This window comes from Siphateles boraxobius, unplaced genomic scaffold (assembly GCF_051911475.1).
Source record: "Siphateles boraxobius isolate OS27281-9 unplaced genomic scaffold, OSU_SipBor_1 66, whole genome shotgun sequence".
NCBI classification, from domain to species: domain Eukaryota; kingdom Metazoa; phylum Chordata; class Actinopteri; order Cypriniformes; family Leuciscidae; genus Siphateles; species Siphateles boraxobius.
In genome coordinates this window covers 30,967,795-30,985,177 of record NW_027509193.1, presented here as the reverse complement: position 1 = coordinate 30,985,177, position 17,383 = coordinate 30,967,795, and the positions used below count along the sequence as shown (strand labels likewise).

At 37.9% G+C, this 17,383-nt stretch overlaps 1 protein-coding gene across 6 annotated transcripts in view; it reads left to right on the top strand.

Annotated features, from left to right (window-relative positions):
• The window catches only part of camsap3 (calmodulin regulated spectrin-associated protein family, member 3), a 47,190-nt gene that overhangs the window by 11,421 nt on the left and 18,386 nt on the right, over positions 1-17,383 (top strand). For all 6 annotated transcript variants that reach the window (XM_077213541.1, XM_077213539.1, XM_077213538.1 and 3 more), the window contains exon 2: positions 12,854-13,119. In XM_077213541.1, the coding sequence (XP_077069656.1) occupies positions 12,854-13,119 (266 nt within the window). The remainder of the gene's footprint in view (positions 1-12,853; positions 13,120-17,383) is intronic.

Here is a 17,383-nt window from a genome sequence, read left to right as displayed (position 1 = left end):
AGTGTTTGAGTTCCCTTTCACACAGAGATTCCGGAAAATACACCGATAAAGTGGCCCGGGATTTGACCCGGGTTCGTTGGTTCATTCACACTGCCAGTGATTTTCAGGAATCAAGAGAGTGCGTTCACACAGACACACACAATCCGCAAAGACACGTGACATGTCCCAGCGGCGTCTATAGTTTGCTTATGAGCTGCGATTTCTCTCTCGAGAAGGTACGCTTGTGCATTTTTTTCTCTGATTCGATCATAAACTAGCGCATTACGAACCGTTTCACGCTAGCGAACGATCCCGGCCTAGCGCCATCATTACGAGACGTTCATTACGGCTTTTGTTCACACAGCGCGCGTTCCGGGACTGAACACGGCAATGTTACTATGTCCCCAACCTGGCATCAATCCCGGGTCGTGTTTGCATTCACACAGAAGGTGTTTGTTCTGGCAATTTCCCTGGATCAACGTGCTGTGTGAAAGGGGCTCATGTTGCTTCAATGTCGCAGACTGGACGGGGCGGAGTTACGTGAATACACACGCGGTAATATGTTTTAAGGGGAAAGTACATTAACATACAGTGGACGGAAATATTAATAGGATTAAAAAAACAAAACTACCGACATGGTAAAACTACTTCGGTTATAGGCTCTGAATTTCGGTTTCGATTATTTTTCGATTAATCATCCAGCCCTAGTGCTCAGTGCATTTAATTTTCTTGATTTATGAAAATGAGTGCATGTAAACATACCTAGTGTGTAGTGTAGATAGATTTTTTTTTAATGATAACTATTATCCTGGCAAGCCAGACCTATCAAGATGTAAGGTCTGGGAACTCAGAATTGGCATACCTCAATCCGAGTGGCGGGATATACGGTTGTCTTTCAAATTCCCTCTGCACGCAATAAGCCAGCGCTACAACCAACCAGAGCAACGGACGGCTGTGGCTGAGTGAGTCCCATGCGTTTTTCCACCAGTGGAGCTAGTTGATAGGCCTATATTAAACTTTTGCCGTATTCGGTCGTCAAAACTCCGAACACATCTTACTTTTTTTAAGAATGACTTAAGTGACGTTCTCTTAGCTCCAAGTCATCCAGAGTCACAGCCAAAGCCGATTCGAAAGACCGCTGTTCGCCAGCAGCATCTTCTTTGTTTTCAAGTAGCAGATCACCTATGGAAATCACGCGGAACCGTCACAACTCTGCCGTCATTATGTTAAGCCCGCCCACCAACTCTATACACAATGTGATTGGCCTGACCAGAGTTTGGTTTTTCCAGCTCGAATGCCAACGGAGTGTTGCTAGACCACACTTGGGTGCAAAATAATCTTTGCTGCCGCTAGGCTGCGTCTAGATTTCTAGGCTAGATAACAATGTGAACTGGTACAAATGAATTTGCCTGCTATTGGTATCAACTGCCAAAATCTACTCATGTAAACAATTCAGAACACTTTAGCAACCATATATCTGTGCCCATATCAACCATCCAAGCATACTGGTAGTCAGTTTTACATGGCAACTCATTTTGTCTACAGAAAATGTAAAAATCGACTCTGACTTTCATACTGTGAGCCTGGATGAATTTGGCTGCAGTCCTTGGAGCTCTGTCCTAGTTGTAAGAGATTTCAGTTCAAGTACAGCTTGAACACAAATGATAAAATAATCTGATACTGATTTCAAGCAAGGCTGTAGGGTAAGCGAAGCGTAAACTGATACTGGTACATCTAGCCCCTTTGAAAAGGTTTTACACACATCAGCAAGGAAGAATGATACAGTTTCACTGATAACGTGTTCTTCATCCACGATTGTTTAAGGATGGCCAGTGTTGTTATGACCCGGTAGGCTAGTTCCTCTCTAATGGTCTTGTGAGCGTTTTGCCTGTATTAGTCATGCTGGAGTCATCAGTGTGTCACTGCGGTGACTCAACAGGTGATGTGGCTCAGAACGGCTGTGGCCTTTTTTATCATGTTGTTTAAGTAATTACTTGATGAACACACCCTTAAAATCTGAAGTCATGAAAGCTAAGATTATAATGAGATTCCAGTGTCGTCGTTTTACCAGTGAAGGTTGGACACAAAGTGGCCACTTGCATTTTCTTTTTGGTTTGCTGACTCGGCTTGCTGTGTTTTGGTGTTTGTTAGAGATATGAAGAACGCTTTGTTTGTGGGCATACCTATGTACATATGCTGGTCAAACACTACCACAGCCTTCAAAGTAAAAAGTTAATATCCGGGAAGATTTGGAAAAGAAAGCCTTTTGTCCAGAAACATTAACTTAAAAGAGAGCTTGTCTGGTAAAAGATTATCCACAGAAAAATTAATCCTTCAACATCATTCATGCTTGTGAGACTAAAGGCATTACTAAATGTCCAAAACAATTTTTTTTTTTATATATTGCTAAAAATAAATTAATTTATTCGATCAAAAATACAGTAAAATTGTGTAACATTTTTACAGTTTAAAATGGCTGTTTTCTATTTTAATATACTTTAAAATATAATTTAATCCTGTGATGGTAAAGCTGAATTTTCAGCATTACTCTAGTCTTCAGTGTCACATGATCCTTCAGAAATCAGTCTAATACGATTATTTTTGTGGAATCTGATCTTTTTTTTCAGGATTCTTTGGTGAATAGTAAAAACTAAGAAGCTTTTATTTGAAATAGAAATATTTTGCATCATTCTAAATGTCTTAATGTGTTCTTGCTGAGAAGTATAATTTTTGTTTTGAATTAAAAAAAAACGTTTTAACTCTAAACTTGTTAACAGGAATCTAGTGCACATATGTACACATTTCATTCCAGCTTATCCTTTTGCGAAATGTAAAGAATGTAGATTCCACAGTAATATGTTAATCTAAAAAGACTTTCGTGTATTTTAGGGAAAGTAAAGTATAGTTTGTGTGTTTGTGTACAGGTTTGGCTGTTGAGGGCCAAATGTCTTCACTTAAATAGTGAAATATTATGACAACCGACTAGTGAAGACATTTACTGGTCCTTTCTAGTTACAAAAGCACTCACAGGCCTAGTGTTTTATTTAAACCTAGTGTTTTGCACATGTGATTGGTAGGTTTAGGGGTTGGGGCTTGGTTTTGGTTTTGGTGATAAAAAAATATCTTTAACCTGATATAAAATCAATCGAAGTCTATGCAATGTCCTTACTAATATAGTCAAAAAAATGTGTGTTTGTTTGTGTGTGTTTGCAGTTTTATGAGCTTATTAAATGAGAAACTTCATAGAATAATTGTAATTTTTTAAGATGAAGTAAAGTACCAAAAATCTGAAATGAGTATTTTAACCTAAAATCTTAATGTTAGTAGATATGTGCATGCTCTTAGTTGTCATATACCTGGTTATTGCTTAATATCAGTGTATTTACTACTTATCTGAATTGTTTTTATTAAGCACATACTAACATTTTGTTGAGGCGGTCTCGTCATATTAAATGGATTATTCCTAACCCGAGAAGCCAGTAGACCAGAGCATGATGGTCGTTAAAAGGTCTGTGTGGTCCTCTGATTATGCCCACTGGCCTTTAATTAAAACAAAAATGGACTTTAATGCTCACTGTTCCCATGACAACCCTCTTCAAATCTGAGGTTGACCCTTCTCTGTAGTGTAAAGAAGCTTATATTGGAAACTTGAATAGTCTTATGATAGAGATCATAAAGGTGTAATGCTCTTTTGTTGGCTTTAGCTGCCCGTGTTTGGAGACGCACTGAGTCGTGTAAAGCTCAGCTGACCTGTCAGTCACGTCACGGTATTAACTGTGTGGAGAGACGCTACATCCTATTTGCTGATGTCTCTCTCTGCAGACTTCTATGTAAAACATCTGTTTGCTTTTGGAGTCCTGCTCAGCTGACTTAAGTCAAACCATTTTAACGAGCGATCGTCTCCTTTCGTTTATTGATTCCACGCTTCTGTCCACTGCCACCATTGAGCCAGACCTCCTGAATCTCTTGACCTTTCACCTCTTCATTGACTATAATTGGTGCGCGTGCGTGTGTGTGAGCGAGAGAGCAAAAGCACATCAGATAGAGTGTACGTCGAGGAAGATCAGGGTGATATGGGTAATGTTTACACATTTAGAGCTGATGTTTGCTGTCATAATAGTGTCTAGGACATTGGCAGTGGTTGTCATCTGACCTCTCTTTTCTTGTTGATTCCCTTTCTTCCACTTGTGATGTTCCTTATCTAAACCATAGTCACATTTACATGGACACCTTTTGCATCCAAACACAGTGTTGACATGAACGCTAAATAAAGTGATCGGGTTGATGTACGCGTTTATTTCACAAGCTTTAAACTGGATTTGATCTTTTGACATGCACTGCACACTACACACTGCACACTACACACTGCACTAAAACACTGAGTTTATCAAGCAGTAATAACGCCCCTTCCCGTGTCCAAAACAAGCTGTCTGTAGATGAGTCTGGTGGGATGTTTTCCTTCTCCACCTCACAGATGATGAGTGGATGGAGAATTTCAGAATGACACAACAGTCATTTATGAGACTTTTGCGCCATTTCTATGTCATTGCACATGTGCAGTACTTTCAGTTTCAGTTTTAAATCTGATCAAGAGTTTACAGATTCTAACGAACCGATTAGAAGAGGTTTATACATTTACATTTTACATTTATTCATTTAGCTGACGCTTTTATCCAAAGCGACTTACAATTGCTATATATTTCAGGGGTCGCACGCCTCTGGAGCAACTAGGGGTTAAGTGTCTTACTCAGGGACACATTGGTGTCTCACAGTGGATTCGAACCCGGGTCTCTGGCAATCTGAAAGAAATTTAAATTGAGTTTGGTCAATTCATTCCGATTGACGTGATTACATGGGACTTTTTTTATTGCAACTGTCCTATTAGTCAGATTTGAAAAGGGCCCATATAAATGCAGCTAGTTTGCTTTACTATCTGAACTACGATGTTACTAACTACGTTTTGCTTGGCCATTCAGTCAAAATAGTGTCGCTTTTCTAGTTAAAAGCTTTTACAATTTTTTTCTGACCAAGTTTGTCCACATTGAATATGAAAATGCTCCATCACAGAACACAGTTACAGCCAGACAGAACATTCTTGATGTTTAAAATAAGTTTTTCTGTAATAGTATTTTTGACCAATGAGATTTCCCTGCACGGAGATAGCATGATGCAGCAAAAATGAAACGATCACCAAAACATCTTGACTATGAACATGAGTCACAGCCCATGTCAGGTCGTGCAGAGTAAGATGAGATTTTTCATCAAATGTTTCTTGAGCAGCAAATCAGCATATTAGAATGATTTCTGAAGGATCATGTGACACTGAAGACTGGAGTAACTATATTTTTGATCAAATAAATGCAGCCTTATTGAGCATAGGAGACGACTCAAACATTTTGAACGGTAATGTACATCATATTTAAGTTAGTTTGGGATGGTTTTGATTTAACCAGTTCAGAAAAATACAATTAAGCCAACTGCTTTTTAGGACTACTTTAAATTGTGAGTAGCTTTGATGAGCTACAGTTCCAAACTAGCTTCCCCAGCGTGTGTGCGTGTGTGTGTCTGTCTGTGTGTGTGTGTGTCTGTGTCCCCAGCGCTTGTCCCACTAAATTGTGTCCTATTTTAGCGTCTCCCTCTCTGTTTTCAGGTATTACTCTCCCATCTTTTCTCTGAAGGTGCAGTACAGACCAGTCATTCATTGACTGCCAGTCCTACAGGGAAATGAAGCCTCTATCAGCCACCCTCATCTCACATCGCTGCGGCTTTTGCATCCTGCTTTGCATTCTGGGTTTGAGCTTTGTGTCACCCAGTTGGTGGGCAATGTATTGCTGCCCCCTTTATTTTACGAATTCTCATTCTCATTTAATTAATTAATTAATTAATTAATTTTTGGCTTGTTGTTGGTTGCCGATGTCAACAGTTATTTTAGACACCATTTAGACACCCACTATTCATGATCCAATCAATTCTTACTGGATAAAATTAAGTGCTTTTATTTTTTCTCATCCCCATTGAATCCAGTTTTACTCAAAATATAGCCTACAATACTGAATATTTTATAAGAATATTAATAAATATTGTACACTTGGAGGGTGTTATTATATCGTCTATGATAATATCATGATTATTGTTTTAACGATGAGCAATCTGACATTGAGTATGCTTCACTTCACAAAAACACATCTAGAGAGTGCACGCACGCACTACGTGATAGGTTATTATATATAGGTTAATATGTAGTAGGTAGGGCTGCAGCTATCGATTCTTTTTGTAATCGATTAATCTAGCACTTAATCGATCGATTAATCGAGTAATCGGATATTTCTTTTGTGTGTGTGTTTTATTAACAGAATAGTTAGGCTATATTAAACTTGTGTCTATTTCAGTTAAAGCTGTTCTAAGTTATATACTATAAGTTATATAGTATGCAAGTTATAAAGCTATCTCATATGTGAATTTCTCCTTTAAGATGTTATAATATAACCACTCTAAGCATCTAAGCATATTTGTGTATTCTGGTAGTTTAACGCTGAAGAAGAGCTGTAACGTGACTTGTTGTTGAACACGCAGTAAAAGCTGACGCACTTTTTGTTCCGTGCGTTTTAACTGAAAAATGAGTACTCCGAATCTTTATTAAAAACCAAAAGGCTGGGGACTTTAATTTTTTGTTGTTGTCTGTAACTATTTGGCAGACGTGAAATACAAACAAGGTCTCGCAAAGACTGCAATACAATATTTGTTCCTCCATCACGTCCCGGTGTGTATAGTGAATGCATGCTGAAATTATTGTTGCGTGGCTTAGGGTTGGGCGGTATTTCGGTAATATCGTATACCACGGGGTCTTAAAATAGCAACGGTATCAGTTTCAATACCGTCATTAACGGCACTTATATACAATATATAAATATAATTTATTCAATGCCTAAAAATGTAGTTGTCATCAAGTGACAGTGTGGAGGAGAAAGAGAGAGAGAGAGAGAGAGAAGGGAGAGGCGGTAAATACTGACGAGGCAATTTGTAAATGTTGCAATAAAAAAGGTGACCGCGAGAGATGGAAACACCATATTTATTCTCCGCCATCGCGCCAACTAAATTCAAAATATATGCTTCCTGAACAGGTCCGTGTGAATAAACGGTCCGTGTGAAACAATCAAATCCCTGCGCTGCGCGTCATAGGAATTTAACGAGGAATTTAACGAGTTTTTGCCTCGAGGAATTTTTGTAATCGAGTAACACGAGGAATCGTTTCAGCCCTAGTAGTAGGTTATTACACTAGTAAGCTTTCTCATTTATAGTGCACGCAAAAAGCATTTAGAATGCCCCAGTATTAAAGATAAGGGGGCAGAATACCTCCATATGTCTTTTATATTTATATAATTTAATATAGTTAATCAATATCACACGAAGAGTGCCGTTTTTTTCTCTCCAAATATCAGCATGATTACAAATGTGATACTGATTTTATACAACAGTTCAATAAACAAGAAATTACGTGACTTATATTTTAGACAGTATTGCCCACACACAGCATTGACTCTTTTGTGTCTCTGAGCAACACACGGCAATGTTTTCTTATTGAATGAACAAATCGTTTGAGTGATTGATTCAATGACTCACACATTAAGACACATGCTTTGTTCTTGAATGAATCAGCTGTTTGAATGAATCTGTTGATGACTGCATTAAATAACTCGGTGTAAATTCATCTAAATGCCACTTTAGATGCAGCTTCTGCATTGCAAAGATTAATTTTGTCGATACTGATTTAATTTGATTGGTAACAGTCCTATTGTGTCCTATGTGTCTTAGAAATTTGATACAAAATATGATGCATACTTCATTACATATCTATTGAAATGCTCTAATCATCTGACCACGGAAATGTTGGGAATTGTGCAAAAGTTAGCACCTTGCGTTCTCAAAGGCACGTTTAACTATCAGCACATGACGAGATTGAGTTCCCTGCATCACTTTACTGTGAATTCATCCTCAAAAACTCGGAAAGTACTGCTTCACAATCTGCTTTCATGCTGCAGTTCACTTTGAAAAAACAGCAGCAGCAGACTATAAACTTAATTAAATTGCAGCATAAAGCCATATCGCAATTTGGATTTTAGTCTGATTGATGCTTTACCTAAGCAATGGCACAAAACACAACAACTTTATCATGAGAGGTGTAAATATATTTTCGGTTCATTATGAAACTGTGGCGAGACAGATTATAGTTATTGGGAAACACTACTCACCAACTTCTATGTTTATTTAATCAAAAATTAAATTTTAAATAAATATTATCGCAATTTAAATTAACTTTTTTTTATGCTAATACATTTTAAATTAAATTTAGTCCTGTGATCAAAGCATTATTTTCAGCATCATTTCTCCAGTCTTCAGTGTCACATGATCCTTCAGAAATCATTCTAATATGATGATTTGATGCTCAAGAAACATTTCTGATTATTATCAATGAAAACAGTTTCCAGAATTCTTTGTTGAATAGAAAGAAGAAAAAAGGTAAATAAATAAATAAATACGGACCCCACAGTTTTGTATAGTGTACTCCCATAATGGAGGTAAAATGTTTCATGTTGACTTCAAGGACACATTGAAATGGTTTTACTGGTGGCATGAAGATCTGTATACAATTACATGATTCATAGTGTAAATGTGTTTTGAGAGTGATCGGCATCTTCAGGATGGGTGGGATTTACTGATCGTACCCATTGATTGCAATATAAGATCAAATACAAACTACATTGTTTATGTACACTGGTATCGGATATTTTAGCTGCTCCTGTCAGAGGCGTTTTGTCCTCTAATGTGTCCTAGAACTGGTCCCACGACTTCTGGCTGCTTGTTAAACATGGATGTGGTGGAGAGGTGCCATTCTTATTTTGGATTCATGATTGGCCCTGAATGCGGCAGAACCAGTTCACAGTGGGCGTGTGAGGTGTACATTTCAAGTCTGCGTTTCTCAAGGTTTTGTGTGTGTTTGGTGCTCGTTTACTGAAACTCTCTCACACCAGCCCAGGAGCTGTCTCCCTTTTCTGTCTTTTCACTGGTGTTGACATTCAGATTCAAACTCTCTGCTTGACAAAGAATGACTGTGTAAAAGAATCATTTATTGTGTGTGGAGCGTATGTGGATCGTTGTTCTCCAGTCGACGTGCTTCAGATTACACCTCACTTGGTCTGTCTGTTGGGCCCTATGAAAGATTTTTTTCACAAATTTCATTTGATTTTTTTTCTTCTCCTAATTAAATTTTTCCCATAAACTTTTTCCGTTCATTGGTTTTATGGTTAAGTAAAATTTTAGTGAAAAAGAAAGCATTTCTAATGAATTGAAATCATGAAACCAAATGTACAAAACTTTATTGAAAGTATAATAAAAAAGACATATTTAGACTTACATAATGCATTTTTAATTTCCTTTTTTTTTTTAAAGATTTTTTTATAAGAAATGCTGCGTTTTTCATTTTAATTGTTTAATTACATTTTATTAATCAAAAACATAAAAATTCATGAAAAATACCATTTACAACAATTTTATTAAGAGTAAAAAAAATCTATTTTTGTTTGTTCATTTTTGTAATCAAATTCTGTTTTTTCTGTTTAAATTCCGTTTTGATGGTTTACTTAGACTTTAACAATTCAATAATTTATACTTTTTTTGTACTTTTTATGGATTTATGATGTAATTATTGTAATACGAGTTTATTATAATAAACGGTGGTAATCAAATCAAGGCATGGGACACTAATAATCTTTTAAAATGTAATGTAAATGTACAATTCCTTTAATTTTTTTGCCAACAAAGTGCTGGTTCACTGTTAAAATTAAAAGATAGAATAAAGATTGTGTGCTCTTTTAAAAAAAAAAGTTTGATCATTATTATTATTATTACTACTTTAAGTACATTTCTACTGCACAATAGTAATATTTCTGCCACGTTGCTGAAATCATTGGGCCGTATGTCTGTTAGTTTGTGTGAGAAAAAGAGAGCCAGACAGGGTGTATCTCTCCTATTGTACGGCACATCAAACGCTCTGCAGACGTTGCACACCTGCCTCTTATTGGCTCCACAGACCTCAGCCCTGAAGTGCTTTAGCTTTTGAAGCCATCCCGGTGTGTGTGGCTTTCTGAGACTGGGCTCTGTGTGCCAGTGTGTGTGTGTGTGTGTGTGTGTGTGTGTGTGTGTGTGTGTGTGTGTGTGTGTGTGCTCAGCTGTGGTGCACCCTGGGGAAAGTGATGTCACTGTTGCCCAGAGAGCGATTATTGGAGAGACAGAGTGGAAGCAAACGACCAATTAGCAGAATTGGGACCAGGAGTGTCTTCGCCTTCTCATCTACTGCTTCAACTCCTGAGTGTCTGTAGTTTTCAGGCGACATGCGTGTTCGTGTGTGTGCGGTTCGTTGAACTCTTGCTCTGCTCACTCGATCAGATGATTTGGGCTGTAGGGCGTTTCCTCATCACTAGACTTAACGTGTTTTCTTATGTCTTCCCAGGTTGGTTTAATGTTGTTAATGGGAGTTTATGTACACTGCCATTCAGATGTTTGGGGTCAGTAAGATTTTTGTCCTATTTCAAATGAATACTATTTCAACATTCAATTTTTTCAAAGAATCCATTACAAAACATAAATTGCTGCTTCCAACATTGATGGTACCCGAGTATCAAATCAGCATATTAATATCACTTTTTTTTTTTAATGTCACTTTTTAAACGAGCTTTAAAAATATTTGATAGAAAACCGCTGTCATGTCATCACTGCTTAATATTACAGAAATATAATTTATTAAGTTTTGAAAATTTTCTAAAGCTCAAATATGCCTGTGCTATATATAAGATCCTGCATGGTCTTGCCCCACCTCCACTAAGTGAATACATTATATTGAAAAAACCGGGAGAGGGAAGAGCTGTAACCAAGGCTTCCATCAGGGGTGACTGTATAGTGCCTTACAGGCCTACAACATTTGGACAATATGTATTGTCAGTTAAGGGGACAGAGATCTGGAACAAGTTACCGGTTGTTGTTAGAGAATGTCCGACCTACCCCAGTTTTAAGAACCAACTTAAAAAATGGCTCAAGACACATCAAAATTGTGCCCACTAACGATATTTATTGTAATTTAGGTATATGGATATGATCACTGTGGTGTTGTTAAAGTATTTGTATGTATACCAAACCAGATCCAGCACTGCTGTATTTATTAGTATTTTAGCATAATTACAATGTACTTAAAGTACATAGAATAGCACTTTTTTGTATATATGTATATGTATGTGTAACCTGTATTAGATGCCCGGTCTGAAAACGGTGGTATCTCTTATAATATGTTGTTGAATATTGTGATGTCCTTTAACTTGTTACTTGATATTGTGATGACCTGACGGGGGACAGCAGATGTAAAGTAGCCTTTGGGCTAATTCTGGCATATTTACATTACTGAAAAGCTAAGATGTTCATTAATATGGATTGTCCCTTTTAAATAAATAAGTAAATAAAAATAAAAAATGATTTCTGAAGGATCATGTGACACCGAAGACTGGAGTAATGATGCTGAAAACTCAGATTTGCCATCACAGGAGTAGAATGCATTTTAATATGTATTAAAACTGAAAATAGTTATATTAAACAGTAATAATATTTAACAATATTACTGTTTTTACCGTATTTTTGATCAAATAATTGTAGCCTTGATGTGCATCAGATCTCCCTTATATCTTGCTGACCCCATACATACAATGAAATGCTCATAGCTATTCAGTTAATCATACAATCACTTCATTATAAAAACACAACAGTCATGTTTAGACTGATTATACCATTTAAAAGCCCCCAGGTCATGTAAATGCCTTAAACCCTGCTAAAGTTGCATGCAAAGGTATACCATGATAACAGCTGAAAATTTACATCTGTTGATCAGGCTTGCCATCGTGACACAATCTATCTTTTTGGGCTTGTTATTAAGCATAAAGATTGCACATGTAAATTCTCTGTTTTGTTTTATTTTTTCATGACTCTGTTGTCACTCAGTCTCTAATCACATTAATAGGGCTGATTGCTACATACACTCCCGGTTGACCTACTTTATTTGCCAAAGTGTGCAGCATGTGACCAGGGCACCGTCCTGTGTTCTCTATCCCACAATTTTTACATTTCAATCACAATAAATGGGATCAGGACAAAATTTTGAAGGACTTGTTTTTGTTTTTTTTAAAGATAAAAACCAGTAAAACTTTTATCATACTTTTAATTTTTATTTTTTTTAAGTACAATTGAAGAATCTCTTATAGAGTTATGTATATATTTTTGTGTATTGTATTGTTAGTAATTTTTAATGTGGAATCTGCCCTGAAATAGTCTGTGAAGCTGACACAATAAATGACAGATAATTGCAGATTAACTTGAAGCAAAACAGTTATCAACAATAATCATGTTTTGATGATTTGTTTTTTTGTTAAAGTCCCTAGTTGATTCCATAATGAAAACTAGATGCCTTTCGCAGATGTACAACACTTATTAGTACAACCTCAAGTGCTTTATTGCTTTATTATAATTATAAAAATTTGTTTTGTTATTTTATTAAGCAAATTTAAACGTCATTCTTCCACTTTAAGATATGGTCTTTGACATGTCAACTTGAGGTGCTGCGCAGTGATGGAAACAAGTAGCTCGGCAAACAATCCTTTGTGAAATAACTTGCTACATTGAGTATTTTAGCACATGTGAGCGCTATACTGACCAATCAGCACTTCTATGATAGAGTTTAACATGTTTTATGTTGCATATTGTACCACATACTGTTTTCATAAATTGTACTGTGTATTATGCACTCTGAAGACGTCCTGTTTCTTTCTCCTGCCTGCAGAGAATGTTCCAGTGGAGCTGCGAGAGCCGTTCTACTGTGATCAGTACGAGCAGGAACACCTGAAGCCTCCCGTCACGCGCCTGCTTCTGTCCCCTGAACTCTACTGTCGCGCTTACGGCCTACTGCTGGGGGGAAGCCCGGGGGCCGAGGGGCCTCCCGAAGACATTCCAGCGCTCCTACAGGTCCTGGGCAGGAAGGGCTTGGCACCCAAAGACCAGAATGCCCCAGTGACAGAGGCCGAGCTCCAACAGAAGCCCATCAAAATGGTAAGACGTATGAGTGGAGTCAGCACGTTCCTGTCTGAATTATGTGCAGAGCTGAGTTTCATTAAACAGCAATTTGGAGTTGATGCTGTAGCTTTTGTATCTCAAAACCCAGAATTGACTTGCTGTCTGCTGTCGAATCGAATTTCATTCTCTAGTGCTCTCATGTGCACCACATTAATATCCTTCCGCTTATGAACCGGCTGGGAGACTCAACTATCAATCACGATTGATTCTGATGGTAGCTAAGGTAAAGAGTTGATAGTGCAGTCACATTTATGCAGTGTTTTATACGATACAGATTGTTTCAAAGCAGCATCACATTAATTAACGGGAAAATAACAGTGTTAATGTTATAAAATTCATCAGTTGTGAAAAGCAGCAGCTGAACAGAAGGTAAGTATCATTATTCAGCTCAATTTAGTTCAATGTTGATTCAATTCAGTTCAATAACTGTCAAAGTTGCATCAATTATGAAATGAGTTCAGTTCAGCTGTAAGCGATAAGGCCATAAGGCGAAAGTATCATCCTTAGTTCAATGTTGATTTAGTTAAATAAGTGTCAATGTTGCGAAGTTAGTTTCCTTATCCAGCTAATTCCAATTTTGTTCTCTTCCGATAGTGTCAGCGTAGTTAAATAAGTAATATTAATGAATATTAATTTTCTTTTAAATCCTGATGCTCTAAACACTATTCGTAGTACACTTACGTATTGAATTAAATGGATTTTAACTATTTATTTAAGGCTCTATAAAACCTGGTCACTGCATGTGTTTTTTACTGATCGGATAGCTATCCGATTTGTTAAAACTGTTCCATTTACACTTGAATGTATCTCTGCGAAATTAATATAAATCTGATCTTCAATTTGCACGCTATATGCAAATCTAACAGAGTTCACGTCAACAAAAGCAACAGATATGTGCTGCATTTCATTCATCATCTACTAATTTCAAGAGTAAAGACCGCAAAAGGAGAGAGAGTGGCATTAGCACTGGTAAGGTAATTTAGTAATTAGAAATTTAGAAATGGCACGTGTGTTTTAGATCAGTGTATTAAAGTGAAAGCAGCATAATATACAGTGCCTGCTGCTATATATGCTGTTAATATGGAAAAACAGAAAATCAGTCTCTGCTCTCGCGTGAATAACTTTAGTAGCTTTAAAGGTTGTATCAGCGATTGTGGGTGACGTCACTTCTGTTTGTGTTTGAAGCGAGATCCCAAACAAACCAAGTTAGCTCGCCCCTCCCTCACGTTTCGTGCATAATGAAAAAAACGATCATGTACGCGCATTTCTTAAAGCGACAAAACATACTATATTCAGATTGAACGTCTACCTCAATGATGGCTCATTCTGCTGGGTAAGTCATTATAGTTGTTTTTCTAACATAGTTGTTTTTCTAACATAATTTTATAACCAAGTAAATATAATATCCGTTACTTACACTTTCAATATTGTTTATTTTAAAATAGGCTAATGCCGAAAATGTTTCTCTTTTTTTTTTTTTTTTACTTCGTATGCATGAACATTATGTTATCAACTACATAGCTGTGATGGGGAAGGTCTTCCTCTGAACGGCGTGGAGGTCATCAGGTCTTTCTGATAGCTGAGGCAAGCAAACATTTGATCACCAAAAATAAATCGCAAAATAAAATAAATAAATAAAACAAAAATGTGAACTTGGCTGCTTTGAATTACAAAGTATAATGATGTATATAAAATCTGCAGTCGAGCCATGTCATATCACACAGCGAGTTTTGCTGGTGCTTCACTGGAAGCATCAGTATGATAAAACGTACCAGAATCAGTCATATAGCTACAGATCTAACGTTATGGGGAAAACTCATGGTAACAACAGCTATCTGGAATAATATTATAACAGCTTATTATTATTATTCGGCTAACGTTAGTCCTGAACGTAGGCTAGTGTTATTGCTAATAGTACAATGTTATGGTTACAAATCAAAGTAGACACATTTAACAAATGCAACTCACACACTAAATCCCTACAATCTGATATTCGCTAGTGCTATCCAAGTTTAGTCGAGCTTCACTCATATTTTTTAAAGAATTATATTTTCACACACAGTTCACATACAAAAAAAGTCAGCACTAGAAACTACTCACCTGTCCAGAAGAAACAGTGCAACCTCGGCATCCGATTTAAATTTTTTCAATTCTTTGAGTTCTCTCCACCGTTCAAAAGCCTTCCCGATTATTATTCGTTTCTTTGACAAAAAACAACAGTATTCCCTCGCCCTAATCCTCCTTCTCTTCTTGGGGATTGCCTCTTCCATGTTAAATGTATCTGGTCAGTTGATAGCATAGGGTTGATAGACGCTGGCTTATTCTTCAGCTCCGACTTCGGGTGCAGGCGCCGTGCACGAACGCAAAAACAAACCACACCCGCCCCTGTCGGTGATTGGTTAGAACACTGTTTATTTTGATTTTGAGTGGTGGTTGTACCCATTTCTTTTTGTGTGCAGATCTCAGAGCCTAGGCTGCCTACAGAGACACGTTTTTTTGACAGCCTGTTTATGGGGCGGGCAGCTAGCGGATCGTTAGGAAAGATTAGATGAATGTGATCATTTTTGTTTGGGCCTGAAATCGCTGATACAACCTTTAATAAAAAAATGAATGCTGCTGTAAAATGCTCTGACGAGGAGATAAACATGGCAGACTGTGTACAGCTCACTCAGGGCGGGTCTATACTAATAGGGCGAAGTCCATCAGCAGTTGTGGGCAGGGCCTGTACAATGTGACACACGTATGCAAGAATGTGCAAAAGGCTTGTTCTGAGAAACTGCTTATGATTTAGTGGGTGGATTGGTTGTGTACACGCACTACCGAGTCCGACACACATTTGTTCAACCACTATGTAAAAGTGAATTTTGCATTATTGGTCACCTTTAATGTACTGAAATTGGGGGACCAAATTCAATATGATTTTAATTGATGACCCATGGTGTTATCCTGCATCCTTACGTGTAATCCTAGAATCTTAGAAGGCCATATTAAGCATGGGCTTTGTACCAGGAGCTGCCCATGATGGCAACATTTTTTGTCTAGGTAGGTTTTGAGACCCAACGTATGCATCTGTGATTTATTGAGCATGGGTGACTCATTACAGTCCACCAGTTCAGATCAATGGGAAATCAATGCTGATTTGGCCTGCAAAAAGTCACAACCAATTCACCTTCTTGGATCAGGACACAGGGGGATGGTTTCATTGCAGCACTGGGGGATGTTTTCTGGAGGTGAAGGGGCTTCTGGGGAGGGGCAACTACTGTTTATGCTTGATTTCCAGGGATTATAGCACGTAAAGCATCTCCCCTCTCCTGCAATTCCCCTGAGTGGATCCAGCTGTAAGGGACAGCGCCGTTATTGAAAGACCGCATGCTAACCCCAGACTCACTGGACTGGGGTGGGCGGAGAGACACAAAGGAGGGGCTGACAAATAGTGGTAGGGTCGAGGGATCAGGCGTTAAAACAATAACTAGACAAAAGACAGCAGACCCTGTACTGATGTAGCACTTTCCTCCTTGTCAGAGAGGGTCCTTCTCACAGCTGGAATGGCTTTAATGGACATCAGTGGAGTGTTTGATTCTCCTTGAGCTTTTTACATTAACTGTAGAGTTCTTCTTACCAAGATTTAACCAAAACAAACTAGGTGAGAGACATCAGTGTTGTCAAATCTAAATGATTACTGGGCCCACTTGCTCATTTCTCTGTGTGTCAGGTCATAAATCTGCCAACATATCGACGGGTACTACAAATTTTGTTTTCAAATAGTTTCGATAAGTTGTGAGAATTTTGGGCAGCTAATTTGTGTATGTCACAATTGCAATCATTGTTTTTTTATGGGTTTTTTTGTTTTAAAAATTTGTCCCACAAATTGCTCGTAGATGCATTGATTATAATGACAGTGCTCATATTGAAGACTTTGCGGGAGCTTAGAAAGGCTGCATCTTTTTGCAAATTTAGCAAAGAGAGACCCTGATTACAGCCCTACAAGTCATACCACTTCATTTTGTTTTGTTCCATTCTCCGCAGTGACCCAATTCTTGGTTTGTCTCGCCCCCGTTATACCCATTTTCAGTTCTGTGTAATTGTTCCAGCCTCAGTTCTCCAACAGAGCCATCTCTGAGTGCTGATCCTGCTGAGATTGCCTAATACCGTGCGGTGCTGGAGGCAGGTGAACGTTCAGCGCTCCGCTGCTTCTGTCTGGGGCTCCCGGCTGCGGCTCCCTCGCTGAGCGCTGCCGATG